We start from the raw sequence: 18,546 nt of genomic DNA on the forward strand, positions 1-18,546 counted from the left end.
ATATTTTTGCTAGACTTTAACATTTCTATGATATTACAATTCAGATAGTAACTGGACATGAAATTGACATAGTTACAATGGTAATTTTGTTAAAATGACAATTCTTACATTAGTTCTGAAATATTTATAATTTAGATAATATTTAACATTTTTCTGATACTTTTAATTAGTTATGAAATATTTAACTTCTAGAGATAAATGAGAAATGGTAGAAGTTCTGTTTCAATGGCAATTCTTATATTAGATAGATTTTTAATTTTTTGTTCATCTATTCGGTTTTACTTTGTTTTTGTTTTTTTTATTTTGGTAGAATCAAGGTGATAAGTCACCTGACTTATTTTCACAATTTTTTTTAAAGGTTGAGATGAAGGGTGCTCTCCAATGCTATTGTGGCAAGGGAGAACCAGGAAATCAACAAAAAAATTTCCCAATTAACGCAAGGAGGTTTTCAGCTACTAGTATTGGGGTTCTTTTGCTTACTGGCATTGGGTTTTTATGTACTAGTATTAGATTTTAGTTTACTGGTACTTGATTGTTGGTTCTTTATTTATTTGATAATTTTTAGTTTACTGGTACTTTTTAGTTTTAGTTTACTAGTATTGGGCATTATATAAGGACTGCATGTTTCAATTCTAAAAAAAAAATGTTCCAGAATTAATGTTTTCATTTCACGGGTTATATTTCCAAACCTAAAACTTCTAACAATCTCTTACTTTGGAAAGTTATTTTTCTAATTCATCAGCAATTAATCAATCAATCAATTAAAGTACGTAGATGCATGTGTCAATTAGAAATTAGATAAATTGAATGGTGGGCAGAGGATCGACTCCTGTAATAATTGTCTGAGTCTTCCAACAAGAATTCAACCAATTATTTTATTAATAGGAAAAAGAAAAAAGTATCGAAAAACGGAGATGTTTCTAGAAATTTTGATTTACACGAAAAACGGAATAGTTTATCCCGTTCAGTTAATTACAATTGCTAATTAACTAAACAAAAAGAAAAGAAAAAAGTTTGGACGGAATAGTTTATCCCATCCATCCTGTTCAATTTATTTTTCGATCGATTTCATTAGCTAAACAAATTGAAGCTGGTGAAGAAGCTTTCATTTTGTTAGCCGAAGTGCAGGACTATTTTTAACCATAGTCAAATCTTCTTTCACGAAGAATGAAATGTTTTTAATATAACAAATATTTTAACACAAGTTGACTTGAATGACAAGTGGACGAACATGACCTGTTATTGAGGTCTACACTTGGTTTGTAATAGAGAAACATAAAAATATTAGAACCAAGCGTAGACCTCAATAACGGGTCATATGTTCGTTCACTTGTCCTTCAAATCAACCTGTGTTAAAATATTTGTTATATTAAAAACATTTCATTCTTCGTAAAAGAAGATTTGACTATAGTTAAAAATGATCATGCACTTGGCCAACAAAATGAAAGCTTATTCACTAGCTCAATGTCGTTTAGCTAATGAAATAATAAACAAAAAAATGAATAGTACTGAATGGGACAGACTATTCCATTCAGAATCTTTTTTCTTTTCTTTTCTGTTTAGTTAATTAGCAATCATGACTATTGGACGGGATAGTTTATCACATCTGCCAAACGAGATAAACTATCCCATTCTTACTATAAATTGAGATTTCGTAAAAACATTCCTCTTTTGCGATCTTTTTTTTTTTCCTATTAATATAAAAAATTCCTATTAACAAAATAATCGGAGAATTCAATGTGCCACAGCTAATAGAAATAAATATAAAAGGGAAATAGAAAACAGAAATTGTTCCTTCAGTGTACAAAAGCAATATATATATATATATCTACTTTTTTTCAGTTAAATCGAAAATTGTTTTGATCACTTCATAAAAAAGTGAAGCATAAATATCTTGATGTCATACTCTTGAACGGAAGTCTTTCGTTAAAGTAGAGAGAGCTCCACCTTTAACTTCCTGATCATATGATAATGACAAAGTTTAGCCATATTAATATTATTCATGAATGGTGAAACAACATATATGCATCCATTAGCTTTGTCGTCAATTGCAGCGCTAGCGGCTTCTTGGCTGTCCAATCACTAACTCTGTCTCCACTTCCAAGTGGTCATTATTTATCTTTTCAGTGGTAGAAGTATATCTCTCAAACTCTGGCACAGAAGACTTGTTCTTGAGCTTTAAAATAAAAATAACAAATTCAATAATAAAATCAGCTCACTGTGTTATATATATATATATAAGAAGAAAAAAAAGGATCCTTATAGTCTAGGCCTCCAAGTAGTTGTAGTGAGTCCCCAAGTCGTCATTTGACTAATTTATAGCTGAAGAAATTATACAATCGACATGTATTAATTCGTGCTGTAAATCTCTTGAAATGGAAACTAGGAGTATATTTCTAAATTCTAATCTCTAGAAATGGAAACTAGGAGTATATTTTGATACTAACAGCTAAAGAAGATAACTAGGGATTGATTGGAAATGATATTTAGGTTAAGTGAAGTGGAGCGGAGTCTTATTTGTGAAAATTATGTATGGGGTTCCTACTTTTCAAGATCTGAAATATCGAGATGTACTGGAAACATGTTTTTTGCTGTCCGTACATAACCTCTACATGTGCGGAAAACTAATTTATTTAAATACCTTTGCTTGAAGTATTGCATTCTCATTTAGAAGCATTGTCTCCTGAGGAAAAAAAGAAGAAAATATCGTTATATAATTTCATCATCAACTGCTCGTAGAAAAAAATGAAATCAGGTTACAAAAAAGACTTGACCTTAATTTTTAGCTCAGAAATTTGGTCAGACAACATCTTTTGCTGGAATACACAAGAAGAAAAATTATTATGACATACTATGTTGTATGTTAATCCTCTAAAATAATTTATTTATTTTAAGTATTTCTGAATGTTACCTTTCTTGCTCTTATATTAGTAAGACTATTCTCAATCTGGTTCTTTAGTTTATCCAACTCCTGAAAAGAACAGCCCTCTAGATCATCACCTAGGAGCTTCCTGAAGATAAAATAAAAAAAATAAAAATAAAAGCGTGATTTTCAAATTTCATTGATTTTTATTAGTGGATGATCCATTGCTAAACTAGGGCTTCATAGAGGGTCCTCTAAATGTTTAGATATAGTTTAAAGATGGGACCAACAATATATGAGACATTTGCATTTGAAAGGTTCTCTGTATTTTGCAGTCTTGGTAAGTTGGTACTCAGGTACTGGCTAGTAAGACATAGTACCACACAGAAGTCTGTTGTTTCCCAAGTAGATTAAGCAGATCCTGTAAGCTCTGAGTAATATCACTACCTTGTCGAAGATTCAAGAAATTCGACCTCCTTCTTTAATTCTGCATTACCAGACATCAGATGCTGGAAAAATTTGTGCCCCAGAATGAGATGTCAAAGCATTACTTCAACAAAAATATACTGATAGGTTCTAAAGAGAAACACCACATTAAAAAGGAAAAAAGAAATGTAAACACAAATTTGTCACTAGGGGTGTTAAAACAGTTTGGTTTGTTTGGTTTTCAACCGAACCAAAAAATTTCAGTCACTTAAACAGATCGGTTCAGTTTAGACTTTTCAAAATGACAAAGCCAAACCGACCGAATTATAATGGTTCGAGTATGGTTTATATTTTGTTTGGTTCAGTCATGGCTTCCTTTCTTTCAATTTGGTTTAAATATTTTAGAACATATACATATTTTGTATGGAATTGAAGAACTTGTGTATGAAAATGTATATTTGTTAGTAATGGTACTAATAGTTTTACTTTGGTTTGAACTTAACAGCAAATTACTTCAGTTTGTTCAGTTCGATTCTTAATCGGCTGATAAATATAATCGGTTTCGGTTCGGCTCTGAAAACTGAAAAAAAGCTTGGTTCAATGTTTTAAAATGAGGCCACATGGACCACATATGCTTATGCAGTGGTTTTTCACATACAAAATCTGCTGCATATGCTTATGCAGTGGTTTTCTGCATACAAAATCTCATACAGTCAAGTTCATGCGGTTTTGAATATACGGGTACATATACAAATCCGCATACATGAACAAAACTGCATTTTAAAACACTGGTTTGGTTTGAGTATTTTACTTCAGTTTCAACTAAACATACCATTTCAACACCTATTTGTCACTCCACAAGTTGTGATATGAGGGTAATTTTGTCAATTTAGTCAGAGCTGGAACTAGTGACTTCTTATCCTTGAAAATGAAACAAACTAATTGTTGAAATGAAATTCTTTGTTTTATTACTTGAGTTTCCATGAAGAAGTTTAGTGTGAAATAGACAAACAATGGAAGTGCTTAAATTGTATAGAAGTACCTTCATGATGTCTAAATCACAAGCCAAAACAAAGGCAATACAATGGAATTACTTAAATTGTATAGAAGTAACTTCATGGTGTCTAAATCACAAGCCAAAACAAAGGTCACCAACTAGAAGCTAGATTTTTTTTATATTTTAAACACATATTTGTAGAAATGAAAGGGGTGGTCTTGTTTTTGCCTTCCAAAAAAAATGAAAGGCAGTATCATACATGAGAAAATTCTTGTGTTACCGAAGATATAAATTTGAGATTTGTTAGTAGTAGATCCAAAACTTTTATTAAGATATATACAATATTATATTGCTTAGTTATTTTTATAAAGTGCAAATAAGGCATAAGACTAATATTTTAAACGATGCTAGTAGGAGAGTACCAGAGAGGATAACAAGTTATACAAAGAACTCCAGTATTATAAAATAGGATATCAACACACCCTGTGAATCATAGAAATACAATCAATCAGAAGGCAAATATAATACCTGGATATTTTCATCCGTATCTTTTTTGTTTTCACCAGCAACATCTTTTGAATGTGTCCAGTACCGATCAATTGTCTTTTGTACGCTGACACATTTCAGTAATGAAAAAAAAAAATCAATTTTAGTTTCGAGTAACATAACCAAATTGCATAAATACTGATTTAATTCCTTGAGTAATTTGTACCAGATTACACCAAGTAATGACGCATGCATTTTCATTATTCTTATATGTACCTTTAGTGGCATTTTACAAGTTTGGCTACTTAAGAATCATTGTATTAGGAACACAAATTACTTAAACATAGAAACATGCATTCTGGATCCTTATGTTACTTATAATAGAACCATTATATGGTAATATAGTATGGATGTTGGATGTCCAAATTATTAAAAGGGAGATCTTTAGCAGTTGCAAAAATCTGTTCTAAGCAAGTTACTCTTCCTTGTTTTGTAGTGCTCCCTTTTGGTGGAAGGATGGTTGTCAAACCTTTAAATTCATTAAACCTGGTAAATTGTCATACAGCACTCTTTCATCACCCTCTCAAAGCTGGTAAATTTTCATATTTACTCTAGAGGTACTATCATATTTACCTCCATCCACTTTATATTTTTAATAAAAAGTTGCTCATAGAATTATTATAATTCTTATTCTCGGCACAAATTTTGTAGGCTTTCTTAATTGGAGCAAAGAACAAAGGGTATGAGGTAGTTCCAATATTTAAGTTTTTGAACTTCACAAACCATGATATTTATTTGGAGGAGACAGACTTAATGTCAGCCCCTTGAGTACTATGTATTTTTAGTGGTACTTTAACTATAAATTGGCTCAACTTAATCAATGTACACTCTTTAATTATTAGGTTGGATGGGTAATGTATAACTTTGTAAAGTTACGGAGGACACATGAAAATATATAAAAACACATAACAATTAGGGAGTTAAATTGCTGCTTACAATTAAATTTAGATAAGTTCCAGGCAGGCAAGCTACCTACATACAAAAGTGTAGATACTAAAACAAAACATCAAGTAGATATGTCTTCTGCTGACTTGAAATATACTAATAATAGGACACGATACGACATTTATGGTCAGACTAATTATTTTGGTGATTAAGACTGACATCGGAGTGTGTAATGATCACTGATCACTATTATGTGAGCTTTTGGGAAACAAATAATGGAGCATTTAAGTACTTAAATAATAAGTAGAAATTTATGTGAGCTTTCACAAAATAGAGGATTCACGTACATAGTTAGGGATCTTCTATTTCTACTTAATTTATATTTCATTTTGTTAGCTTATATTATAAGTTGTACACTTTCTAAATTTCTATAGTAAGTGGACAAAGCTTATATTTGATCTCCACCACCAAACCCTAAGGCTTTGTCCACTTTACCAAAAATCATAATGTCTTTAGTTTATCTCAGCATGAATTATGCAGGGCAAAATACTGCGAAATTCTTGTGCAGGTAATTCTTTAATGATGCAGCACCAATCCTGAATTATGTCAGATAATTTTACAAGAAGGATTTAGTAATTTCAATATGTTGGATAATTTTACTTAAGGTGAAATTTTTTCGTTAACCAAAGTTCATAATATAGCCCAATTGTTAGTCATTTTCTTAAAATAATTCCCAATAATTTTAGGGAAGTTAAGAATTGAACCTCGTTTAGTATTTTTTATTGAAATTTATAAATGGCAGTTTTAACTCCAGCTAATGCTAAAAAAATTAGGTCTGAAAGGTTATAACCAGCTTTCGAAGAGTAGGATAAAAAAAATAAAACTTGCCATAATATGTTTATACGTAGATGATACTTTAATTGTTCGATTTTCTTCAAGTGTTACTTATAAATTATAAATAATGATATTCTTTACCACAAACTTGAAATGAAATATTTTAAGGAGGCTCAAGTTAGTAATGCTTGGGATAAATAATATGATCAAGTATAATTGAAAATATTTTAGAAATTTTTGGTCAATCGAATAATTGACAATATTTTACAAATAATGCCTTGAGGAGGCTCAAGCAAGTTATACTTGAATAAACTAATTGATCAAGTATAATTGAAAATATTTTAAAATAATTTGTTATTTGAATAAAATTAGCACTCCTTATGATCCTAGTATTAACTTTATAATAATGTGCATTGCTGTTATAATATATTAATGTATGCTCTAACTGAGCGCCTTAGAAATATATAACTAATTTTACTAGACCAGAAATTTCATGTGTGCTGGATGACTTGGTAGATATACTAGTTAGTAGCTATTTTATAATCAATGTGTCGTAATTGATTATTCTAGAGATAATTATCCAATCTAATTGTGACAAGATAATGACATGCTTAATTGGAACTGGCATAAAAGAAATTTATTGGAACTTAATTAGACCTATGAATGGGCCCTTAAAATAGACAAGAAAAGCCTCAATTTTCTTTTCTCTCAATTGCGATAATGCTCTTGGGAAGAAGCATGGATAATCCATTTGACTATCAGTGTGTGCATTTGCATAAGAGGAATATAATCGGAGTGGTCTCTTGAGTGGAGAAGCATTTGAGTTGTGAAATAGTAGAGTCAGTTCTAGTAATGGACTTTCTATCAGCAAGGAGAATAAGCATACTGTTGGAGACAGCGCCCAAGAGGTCTACACATGTGGACCTAACCTTTGAGTTCATCATCAAAACATTAACACATGATAGGAGATTATGCAGATATGATGTGTGATTTCTAAAGTTAGTAGTTAATCTAGACCCAACTCATTTCCATGCACTAGCCAAAATCTTTGAAGTTCTGAAAGGTAGCCATTCTTACAAATTATGTTATGTTGATAATATTATTGTGCTACAAGGGTACATTGACATAAATTGGATTTCTGACAACAATCACACAAGTAGACGAGTCATTATGTATTCATATTGGATGACACTTTTATTGCTTGGAAATGCTTTAAGCAGATTCTCAATAGCAGAGTGCTAACCCAGATAGTATACATATGGACTGGACAACTTCCCACACCTCAGCATCCATTATTTGATCCTACTCTAACAAAATCTAGTCCTACGAGCTAGATAGATGTGAGTTGAGTCTGTAAATACTTGTATTTTTTTTTTATTCTGTGATCTTGATATGCTGGTATTGGTCCTGTGTCTAAAAGAAGAAGAAAAATGTGTGCAGATGGTAAGGTGTATGTGTTCCATAGCTTGATCATCCTTCTTTCCTCCAGTTACATAAGCTTCTAAAAAAATAAAGATATAGCCTCTTATGCAAACCCCAATGGGTGGATGTCATGAAAATAAGCTAAATTAAATTATGGTAGAAGATAACAAAACCAGTTTCTCTAACAAGCATACAATTAACCTGATAAGTCCTTAATTTATATTAGAAGTGACGCCCAAATTAAAGTTTAATAAAACATTTCATAGATATGGGTATATAGAAAAAAACAATTTGGACAAATAGTACAGATAAAGTTAAATGGTGAGGAGTATCACCTAATTTCTTAGATGTTACTAGAAAGTATAAACCAATTAATTAAGTACTATAGTAAGATCTTAAATATTATATGGCACTCAAACTCGGTTTAATGCATATAATGTAAGTGTTTTAATTTTCAAATGTTGATAACTAGAGTTGAAGAACTAAAATTGCGAATAATATGTGTCATATTTTGAAGTACTTAATCAATTAGGCATTGAATTGCAGGGCGGCTTGGCATCTGTGTGATGTACTTTTGGTGATTTTAAGGTGCATGAATATTATATTTGGGTTTTGCGAGGTAAATATGACATTTTTTATTCTTGCAAGCTAAACCTATAGCAAATTACAGTGTTTTATTTCCACCTCATAAGGATTAGAAAAAGTTATTGGCCTTATTCTATACATCTCATAGATTTCTTTGGTTCATTACACATTTTGATGATATATGTATCTCATAGCTGCACCGTGCCTGTAAATCTAAGATAAATCTAATGTAATATGAAACAATAAACGTTTGCATATTAGAAAAGCAGTGCACACTAGGCAAAGCAACATAAAATATACTTATATATATTTCCTTGCAGTTAAACTAAGAAACAATTAATTAACTTCTTAATTGCAATGTCAATCTACTAAAATGAAAAGGTTCAAGTCTAATTATGAAGACCAATTAAGAGAACAATGAATATTAGCCGGTACTTGTACAATATAACAAGAAAATTAGGAAATCAGACAACTAACACCGTGATTGTGTACATGTTTCCAAAGCGTGTTCCCATATATAGTACTAAAATACTAATAAGATGGATAAAAAGGTTTAGAGCAAATTCCAGTGAGTTTAAAGGAAAGAAGGAACACACAATTTTGAAAACTAAAACTACTATGTTATCATTTTTTTTATATGATTTTATTATTATTTATGAATGAATTTTGGAACCTTTTTGGGTTAGTACTATGCTGGCAAAATGCCACCTAGTTTAGGTAAATTTAGTTTATCATCGCAATAGTATATATACTAAGTTATATATCTGATGGCAATATATATATATATAGTAGGTTCACATCTTAGGCGTCATAAAGATTCTAAAAGTTGACAAAGATCAAACCTTAAAAGCCTAAGCTAAACGAAAGATATATAGCGTGTACTACTGTTACTTGTGGAGTACGAGCTAATAGTTTAGTCCACCAAGAGAAAAGCAAAAAACAAAAATAATAAATTCATAAATAAGAAAGGAGGAAAAGAATGACAGGTCACAATAAGTAGGAGCATAAATTACCCATGCACCAAAATAAGTAATTGAGTATTTACGCCAAACTAAGTACAATATTTCTCTTTCCAAAAGATATTTATATACTAAACTTCATACTTGATATTATTAAATGAATGTGCAGTGCAAAATTAAGCAAAATATTGGATATTAATGTTAAAAAATTTTTAACACAGTGCTTAGAAATTTACAAATGTAAATTATAGTTGTTTGATATAGTTTGTAAGCATAAAAAACCTTTCAATCTAATACAACTATAGAAGAGCTTTTTTGTACACAGTAGAATACAGAAATGAGACTAGTAAATTAATTTGAAAAAAAAAATCGTTTGCTCCATATCCAGTCGTATTAACTGTGCCTTAATTACAACCAGAAGCTAAGGCACTGGATCCAAGTCAAAGCACTACTGTCTTGTATCACTTTCTAATTTCTCTCAGGAGATGAAAGAACAAACAATCAAGCCCATCGGATTTTGAATTCGCTAAAGAAAAACAAAATCGAAATAACTAATAGGTAAATTAAATTAAATTAAAATATACGGAGCTTATTAATTTACCAGTTACAGCTGGAGAACTCAAAGAGCTTGCCACGAGCGGAAAAGATAACGAGCGCCACCTCAGCATCACACAACACCGATAGCTCAAACGCCTTCTTCAAAAGGCCTCCTCGCCGTTTTGTAAAAGTGACTTGACGACTCGCCGTGTCTTCTATGCGCCTCATCTCTCTCTTCCCTCTCACCATCTCGAAATGAGGATGTGGATCACTGTAGCTTGGGATGGATCTTCCTCTTTTCAGAAGTAGCTAAGCTAGGGTTACTAGGGTTTCTTTCCTTTTTGCTTTTCTTTCTCAATTTGGCTCCCACCTTTCTTTCCACTAAAAGGTTAGGATGAATTAGGTGGGATTGCCTAAAAGGGGTCACAAATGGCAAAGAAGATGAGGCTGTGGATTGTTGAATAGACTAAAGATGGAAATGAGAAAATAGGGAAGTTCCTTTTAAAAGGAAAGATTCCATTTATTTTTCTTGTTTACTTTCCTTTTTTGAATCCACTCGTAGTGACTATAGAGTGGACCAAAATGGTAACCCAATTGTGCCTTGATGAATCCAGAGTTGGTATCACCAGCTTCCTCTACTGTACACTTGCACAGAGGCTATCAACTCAAAAAAAAAAAAAAAAAAAATAATAATAATAATAATAATAATAATAATAATAATAATAATAATAAGAGTGAGGCTATGGCACTGTTGCATAGCGCACTTTGGTTTTTAATATGAATTTATATTATTATTTTCAAAGTTTATACAATTGATTTATTCTGCTTAACATAATCTCTGTATGAAAATGTGGATGCAAAATTTTATATTTTTTTAGAATTATTTTACTATTAATTAAATATATACAAAATCGCTTAATCTAAATATTCTAGATTATTCAAAAGTAGTGATTTTTACCTATCTACAAAATAGTATAAAAATTCTAAAAAAATATAAAATTTGATCTCCAAATATATTTTCATATGAAGAAGTTGATGAATAGTTCGGATTAATTATTTAGATTTCGAAAATAAAGATATAGATCCGTAGTCATGACCAAAGTGTGTTATGCAATAGTACTGTAGATACAATTATTATTTGTGCGTAAGTTCAGAAATTCAATACATCTTATGCTTACAATATATAAATAATATTGATGGAAATACCTAAGTACTAGCTAGCAATCAGGATGAAAGACAAGTTTGATGTCATGGCGTGAAGGACATAGTGATTGATATTTTATTTTGTGAAACACAATAAATCTTGAAAAATATAATAAATAATAATAATAATAATAAATATTACAAGCTAATTATTTTTGTTTGAAGATCATAAAAAAAATCACATGAAAACTTTTCTAAACAATTGTTACCAACGCAATAGTTAATATTTTAATGATTTATTGAGTGAGAATATTTTTGCAGTATAAACAATTAAGAAGAATCAATATTACTAGTTCTTGAACTATCTTTATGTACATCAACATGCGCCCGAAGCAATTCTCACTAAAAAAAATCATTTTTTTTTCTTATCAAGAGACTAGAAAAGAATTGTGACAAAAAGGAATACATAAATAAAATGATCAGGTAAATTGGCTTGACCAGCGAGCAGGGTTTCTACCCTTTATTTGATGAGTTGCAAAGCATCCATTGGTCATTACTTAATATGTTCGTCTTGGAAAACTCGTTGCAAAGCATCCATGATGCGGTCATGTGGGGCCAGGTTCGTACGAGGAGAGCTAACATCATTGGTGGATCGTACATAGGAAGCTGGAAAAACACAACACGTGTCGCCTTACGGATGGTTATTTTCTGAAATAGTGTGAATGGTCACGTGGATCCCACCCTCTTCCTCGTGGCGTGCGCTGCAAGTTGATTGTATCATATTAATTATTAGGATAAATTTCGTTCGAGGTCACTAAACTTTGTTATTTATCACGAATTGGTCACTCAACTTTGATTTGTCCCTTTTGAGTCACTCAACTTTGTTATTTGTTCTAATCAAGTCACTCAACGTTTTCCATCCAAATTTTTAACGGAATATTCCTATTCCGTCCAAAAAATTAACGAAATATACCCATTCCATCCAAAATTTTAACGGAATTAACATATTCCATCCAAAAAACTAACGGAATTAGCATATTCCGTTAAAAATTTGGATGGAAAACGTTGAGTGACTTGATTGGAACAAATAGCAAAGTTGAGTGACTCAAAAGAGACAAATCAAAGTTGAGTGACCAATTCGTGACAAATAACAAAGTTTAGTGACCTCCAGCAAAATTTACCCTAATTATTAATTAATGCTGCCTCGGTGCCTCCAGGATTCTAATCTCTCCCCAAAGACAACCATTATCTTCACTCTTTAGTGCTTCAATAATTATGACAATTGAATTTAATGGGGTCATAATATTTTTTTTAAAATAATTATTTAAATCATTATACATAATAAAATGAACGATAATGTGATTTTACAGGATTACAGGTTATACAATATGCATCTATCAATCTTTTCAACTTATAAAAGAAAAAGATAAAAGAAAAACTAATTAAAAATACCATTAATTTTTTACAGGTATATATGCACTTCTAAGGGAAAATTACGACATTATGGTTATTTAAATTAGCATTTGAATTTTACGTTTTAAAATATTAATTATTGTAGGAAACAAGTTGCTACAAATTAAATTTGGTATCATATATAAAAGTTGTGAAATAATTTCAGTACAATTAGTTGGCATTTTCAAATTAAAAAAGAAAAAAATAACGATCCAAACTCTTTACATCACCGTACAAAAATTGAGAATGCAGTTGAATTATTTAATCTCTAATTGTTAACGCTTTCAGGGGGCGAATGTAGCCATTTTCATTTTTTTTGTGTGTGTGGAATTCATGTGTTGTCATTTTATTTTAAATAAATATTTAAAAATTAAATTGCTTGTTGCATACATTTAGATTGTTCTGATATATTACGTACAGGTGTGCTCCGACCGTTGACGTCAAAGAAGAGAATGATCAAAGGAGATCAGATCTTTTTTTAAAAATTAAATATATATATCAAAGATTAGCAAATCGTGGTGGGTCATAACCTTGATAAGGTTGTCAAATCACAGGGAAGAATTGAATATTCGGGTGTGTATATCATGCGATATTGAGAGGATAAGTAAGGATCGATATTCAAAGTTCAAACAATTGATATAAACTGTTTAATATTCAACTTATAATAAAGTGTGCATGGAGATTAAATTTTATGTTTTTTAAAAAAAATTTACTATTTATTAAGCCAGTTTTAAAATCTGTTTTTTTCAATGATCCATAAAATTTTCACTGTTTATTAAAATCAGCAATTATAAAACTGACTTAATAAATAGTAAAAAGTTTTCAAAAAATGTAAAATTTGGTCTCCAAGCACATTTTAATATAAAGATCACATTAACAATTTGAATCGACCGTTTGAACTTTGAAAATTTAAAAATCAATTGGTTACACCACGGCTGTGAAATAAACGTTTTGATATTAACGAACCCCTCTCTTTGTATATATATTTAAAAGGATACTAGTCAAGTACCCACGCGTTGCAGTAGAGATTAAAAAATTATTTTAATCAATTCAATTTCAACTCCCCATAGATCAGTTTGTTTCACAGATTAATAGTATTATATTATTATAATTTTTCATTATATGAAAATTAAGATGTTATCACTTCTTTTTTGAAAATTATCTTTTTTTTAAGGTTTTGTAGGTCTGAAACTTTTATTCATTTTCAATAAAATAAAATAAAAGTGAAATGGCATGCGGTGAATAACTGAATAAAGTTCTAATACAATTATTCTGATACATCTACGGTTCACATATATGACAAAGAGAGAATAAATTTCAAAACTTTGCATTAAAAAAAGTGAAATTTATCTGAAAAATCTTACTATCTCAGGGCAAAGAAGTCAATTATTCTGATACATCTACAGTTCACATATATGATAAAGTTATAATACAATTATTCTGATACATCTACAGTTCACATATATAACTATATGATAAAGTTATAATACAATTATTCTAATACAATTATTCTGATACATCTACAGTTCACATATTCGACTGTTTGAATCTTTAAAACAAAAATAAGGGTATGGGGCATGTGGGATGTAACACCACGTTATTTCTAGGTATGATATTTGATACCATAAAAAAAAAAAAAACAGATTAAGCCCAAACGAGAAACAAATTAAATATTTATACATGTCTTGAGTTAGAATGACACGCATAATTATCCTTGTAGAAAATATTGTAGAAAATCTCATAAAAATTAAAATAATTGCCCATCTAATTTCTGAAACAAACGTCTTCGTAGTTGACTTCAAATAATTATGAAATAAATACAAATCAAAATCTTATTTAAAAACTTCGTTTGAGCTATATCTTTTGATAACCTTCCGAATTTAGCTTCTGTTGTAATTTTCAGATGAACAACCGTTAGTATCCTAATCACAGGTCATTCATATTAATTCAGATTTGAATGAAATTTAATAGCTGAAAAGAGAACAATGATCTACAACTTTCGTGTATAAGACTACCCTAAATTCCGAATGTAGGATTCTCTATAAAATTATAAAGTCAGTAGACGTTTCTGTTCGGAGACTGCAGACCTTCGTCGACCATTTCTATCTTTTCTCCTCACTGGAAAATCCGATTAAGGTGAAAACAGTCGCGTTAGAACCATAACAGAAAATGCTACGACTCTTATGTGAAAAATAATTTCATATTCCGAACCCATAATTCCAGTTTTGTCAATCTTTGAAGATGAAAATTAAAACAACAGAAACAGATTTCTGTTCTTAGTCCAAATTGACATATTAAATTTGATCATGGCCTATAAAGGCCCAGTCCAACCCAATCAGAAGTTGGAGGCAAACCTTAGCCTCACCTCTATATAAACCTCTTCTCAAAACCTAGCCGCCACAGCACCCTTTCCCCCATTTCGGATCTAAACCCCTGCTAGACCCAAACCGGGTAGCCAACTTCCGAAGAGAACCACTGCCCGTACGTCCGGATTTTGGAGAAGCGTTCAACATGAGAGTTGTAGTGCTCGGCGATATGGAACCGTGAGCGCTGGATTCATCCCGATCGGAGTCTCGACCATCGAGAACCGTCCAAAACAGTGACTGCTGTGCGTACCCTTCCTAAACTGCAAATTTCAAGTAATACACTTTATAAATCTCATTTTTCTTAACGATAAGGTCTTGGTATTAAATTGTATTCATGAAACCTAGATGTTCTAAATTTTCGAAGAAAATGATGTACAATAACCGAGTCATCTATTTCTTTAATTCCTTTTTTCCTTTGTTTAATTAAAAATGATTAGTTTTATAATGACACATTACTTAGCTATATTAATTGAATAACCATGCATGGCATGATGCTTCTGTACTCCACATGGATTTGATTTTGTTTTGTTCATCTATTGTTAGTTGTTAAAATTGATAAAAATGATTCGGTTATAAAATTCATTCCTTTCTTAATGAGAAATTCTTAAATTATTTATGTAATGGAGTAAAGATATACTTATGTGATTTTAAGTACTCATTTAAATTATTCTCTTAATTAGTAGTTATATAATAGATACTAATTATTTTCAAATCTATAATATCAAAATAAATAAATAAATATAAATCATGTGAATCGAAACCATCTGTGATATAAAGCTTCAAATTTGCTTGATTTGCTTTCTTTATTTCTTGTAATTATTTAATAGCACATATAATATCAGAAGTTTAGACTATCCACGGTTTAGAAAGTTAGAACTAATAATCTGTGATTATAATGATAAATAGAGAACTTTAGAAAATAAGAATGTGTGACCTTTATTAAATAGAGGTATATTTAATTCTTAGGTTCAACTTACGAGGGACTAAGAGACGTGGTTAACAGTCAAGAATTTACTACGCAAACAGGTGCGGGCTTCCTGGACTTTTTGTAAAATACTTATTTCCTTAATATTTTATTTCATGATGCATACGTGTGAATTGATTGCATGTTGTGAATCGAACCTTCCGTAAATATTTTGGATTAGGCATCATTGGAAATCATAAATGGATAGGGTATTATCTTGTTAACCAAAGATTTGCATACGATTAATGAACATAGTAGATACCTTGGGATTGTTGCATATCATGAAGTAAATATGAATTGATGTTGAGTGATTAATTATGAGGTAACGCATCCACGGGTGATGGATGGTCAGTGAATTAAGATAAGATAACGCATCCACGGTTGATGGATGGTCAGTGAATTAACGCATCACAAACAAAGTGATGGTCAGTGATAACTGCTAGCAGGGTAAAAGTGCAAGATAACGCATCCACAGTTGATGGGTGGTCAGTGAATTAACGCATCACAAGCAAAGTGGTGGTCAGTGAATTAACACATCACAAGCAAAGTGATGGTCAGTGAGCTATTAGTTATCAAATGAAAGTGTAAATAGTTTTATGTTATGATGAATGGTGCATTTGTGAACATGATTGCATAAGGATAGTATAGTTGCATTATGATTGTCAAATATGCATATTGGATTAGAAGGATGGTCTTTGAATTTATAAAGGTTTCATTCATGATAGAATTACATAGTAGGATATATTTTTATTATTGTTGAATGATTAAAGTAGTTTAGTAAAAGGATGATTTTACAAATCTCCGGGCTGGAACTAAATCTCGCACTGAGAGAAGGTTCGATCTCTCACCCGTTCCACTTTTATGTGGGTTCCAGGTAATGAAGAGGAATGATTCGAGCAAGGACAAGAGTGAGGCTGAGCGGGAAGACTTATGATTGATAAATTGCCACATGTTGTTTAGTTTTGTTTTCTCATGATTCAATAAATGATACATTGAGCAGGCATGGCAGTGTTTGTGTTACTAGCCATGTCCGCCATGATCGTTTGTTTAACTCGTTTGATTTTGAAATAAATGTGGCTTTATTTATATTTTTATGTGGGAGCACAAAAACAATAGTGCATTTAACCATGTTCTAATTAGATATACACTTTATACAAGTAAATTGAACCATTTTCTCTCATAAATTAGCCTATTAAAACTGTGAAAAGTCAATTAATTGTAAAATGAGAATTTTATAAATATAAGATGAGTTCTAACTGAAAAGGCAATAAATTAGATGAATTTGTAAGTTTTTAAAATTTATATATTTTCAAAAGGAAAATGTATAATTTTAAAGCAAAATTTATATATATTCAAAAGGAAAATGTATAATTTTAAAGATTTAAAAGGGTATACATGAAATTCATTTCCGAAGGGATTTTAGGCTCCACGCCTTCACCGAATCAGCAACTCAACGCTTCCACTCTTGACACAAATGGAGCAGACTGGTGGCCATGGCGACCTCCCTGACAGATCCCCACCAAATTGACTGTCTATCGGCTCTCCCCAATGCTCTTCTCATCACCATACTCTAGATGATGTAAGTAATAACAAAATGTTTCTCATTTAACATATAAGACATTTGGTGATATGCTTCACATCGCAACAATAAAAATACCGACAGTCGCTTAAAATATACATTTTCTTAACGAATTAACAAATTTAATTATTTGGAAAGGGAAGTTGTTGCATTTTGGACTTGCTTCTATGAAATTAGGCCAAATGACATCAAGAAAGGCTTAAAAATTTAAAAAGTCCCGACGAGAAGGAAACGCTCTGTCCGGTTTCAGTAATTTGGGTATTTATTGGAATGCTACCAAATGAAGGAAAATTGTAGAATTTGATAAAAATACATAGAAAAGATTGAGATATCTAACCTTCTTCTTTATGGTTGGCGCTTTCACACTTTTCTTTGGGGCCTGAGAAGTTGAAAAGGCTTATGAGACACAATGCATTGCAAAGCAAAACAAAAAACAAATCAAGATCTCAGACGGATGAAGTAAGAAACAGAATGCAACTAAAATGAACAAGAAAAACGAGCGAGACTTAGATCGGGAAAGAGATACAATGTCATACCATGGTCAGAGGTGGCCCAAACCCTAGACACAATATATATATAGCAACCAGCTACGGTGCTACGCGTAGCATAGAGGCCCTCCGTGCAACGGCTCAATATTCGACTTTTCAAAATCATAACGGTCGATCCGAACCATTTATCTTGTTCTCCATATTAATATGTGTTTGGAGACCAAATTTTACATTTTTTGAGATTTTTTTACTATTTTTTTAGATTTATTGAAAATTACTGTTTTCAGCAAATATGGATTATAAAAAAACAACGATTTTCAATAAATCTAAAAAAATAGTAAAAAAAATCCAAAAAATGTAAAATTTGGTCTCCAAACACATATTAATATGGAGAACAAGATGAACGGTTCGGATCGACCGTTAGGATTTTGAAAAGTCAAATATTGAGCCGTTGCGCGGAGGGCCTCTATGCTACCCGTAGTACCGTAGCAGGTTCCTAT

The 18,546-nt window shown here is 31.1% G+C and overlaps 1 protein-coding gene and 1 long non-coding RNA gene across 2 annotated transcripts; both read right to left on the reverse strand.

Annotated features, from left to right (window-relative positions):
• Positions 1-1,749: 1,749 nt before the first annotated feature.
• LOC144567324 (agamous-like MADS-box protein AGL14) lies at positions 1,750-10,567 on the reverse strand. Its single transcript, XM_078317429.1, has 7 exons — positions 10,119-10,567; positions 4,815-4,899; positions 3,311-3,372; positions 2,912-3,011; positions 2,775-2,816; positions 2,642-2,683; positions 1,750-2,176 (listed from the first exon to the last, which is right to left on the reverse strand). Exons 1-7 carry the CDS (start codon positions 10,301-10,303, stop codon positions 2,057-2,059), a joined length of 636 nt encoding a protein of 211 aa, XP_078173555.1. The 5' UTR covers positions 10,304-10,567; the 3' UTR covers positions 1,750-2,056.
• Positions 3,676-4,807, reverse strand: LOC144567325 (uncharacterized). Its single transcript, XR_013515395.1, has 2 exons — positions 4,059-4,807; positions 3,676-3,862 (listed from the first exon to the last, which is right to left on the reverse strand). It is a non-coding gene; the product is annotated as an uncharacterized LOC144567325 (long non-coding RNA).
• Positions 10,568-18,546: the final 7,979 nt, after the last annotated feature.

This window comes from Carex rostrata, chromosome 16 (genome assembly GCF_964058835.1).
Source record: "Carex rostrata chromosome 16, lpCarRost1.2, whole genome shotgun sequence".
Classification (NCBI taxonomy): domain Eukaryota; kingdom Viridiplantae; phylum Streptophyta; class Magnoliopsida; order Poales; family Cyperaceae; genus Carex; species Carex rostrata.

Coding starts and splice junctions, on each gene's coding strand:
- LOC144567324 (XM_078317429.1), bottom strand. CDS start 10,303: ATGGTGAGAGGGAAGAGAGAGATGAGGCGCATAGAAGACACGGCGAGT. Junction 4,900..10,118: donor GAGTTCTCCAGCTGTAACTG/GTAAATTAATAA, acceptor GAAATGTGTCAG/CGTACAAAAGACAATTGATC. Junction 2,684..2,774: donor TTTCTGAGCTAAAAATTAAG/GTCAAGTCTTTT, acceptor TTTTTTCCTCAG/GAGACAATGCTTCTAAATGA.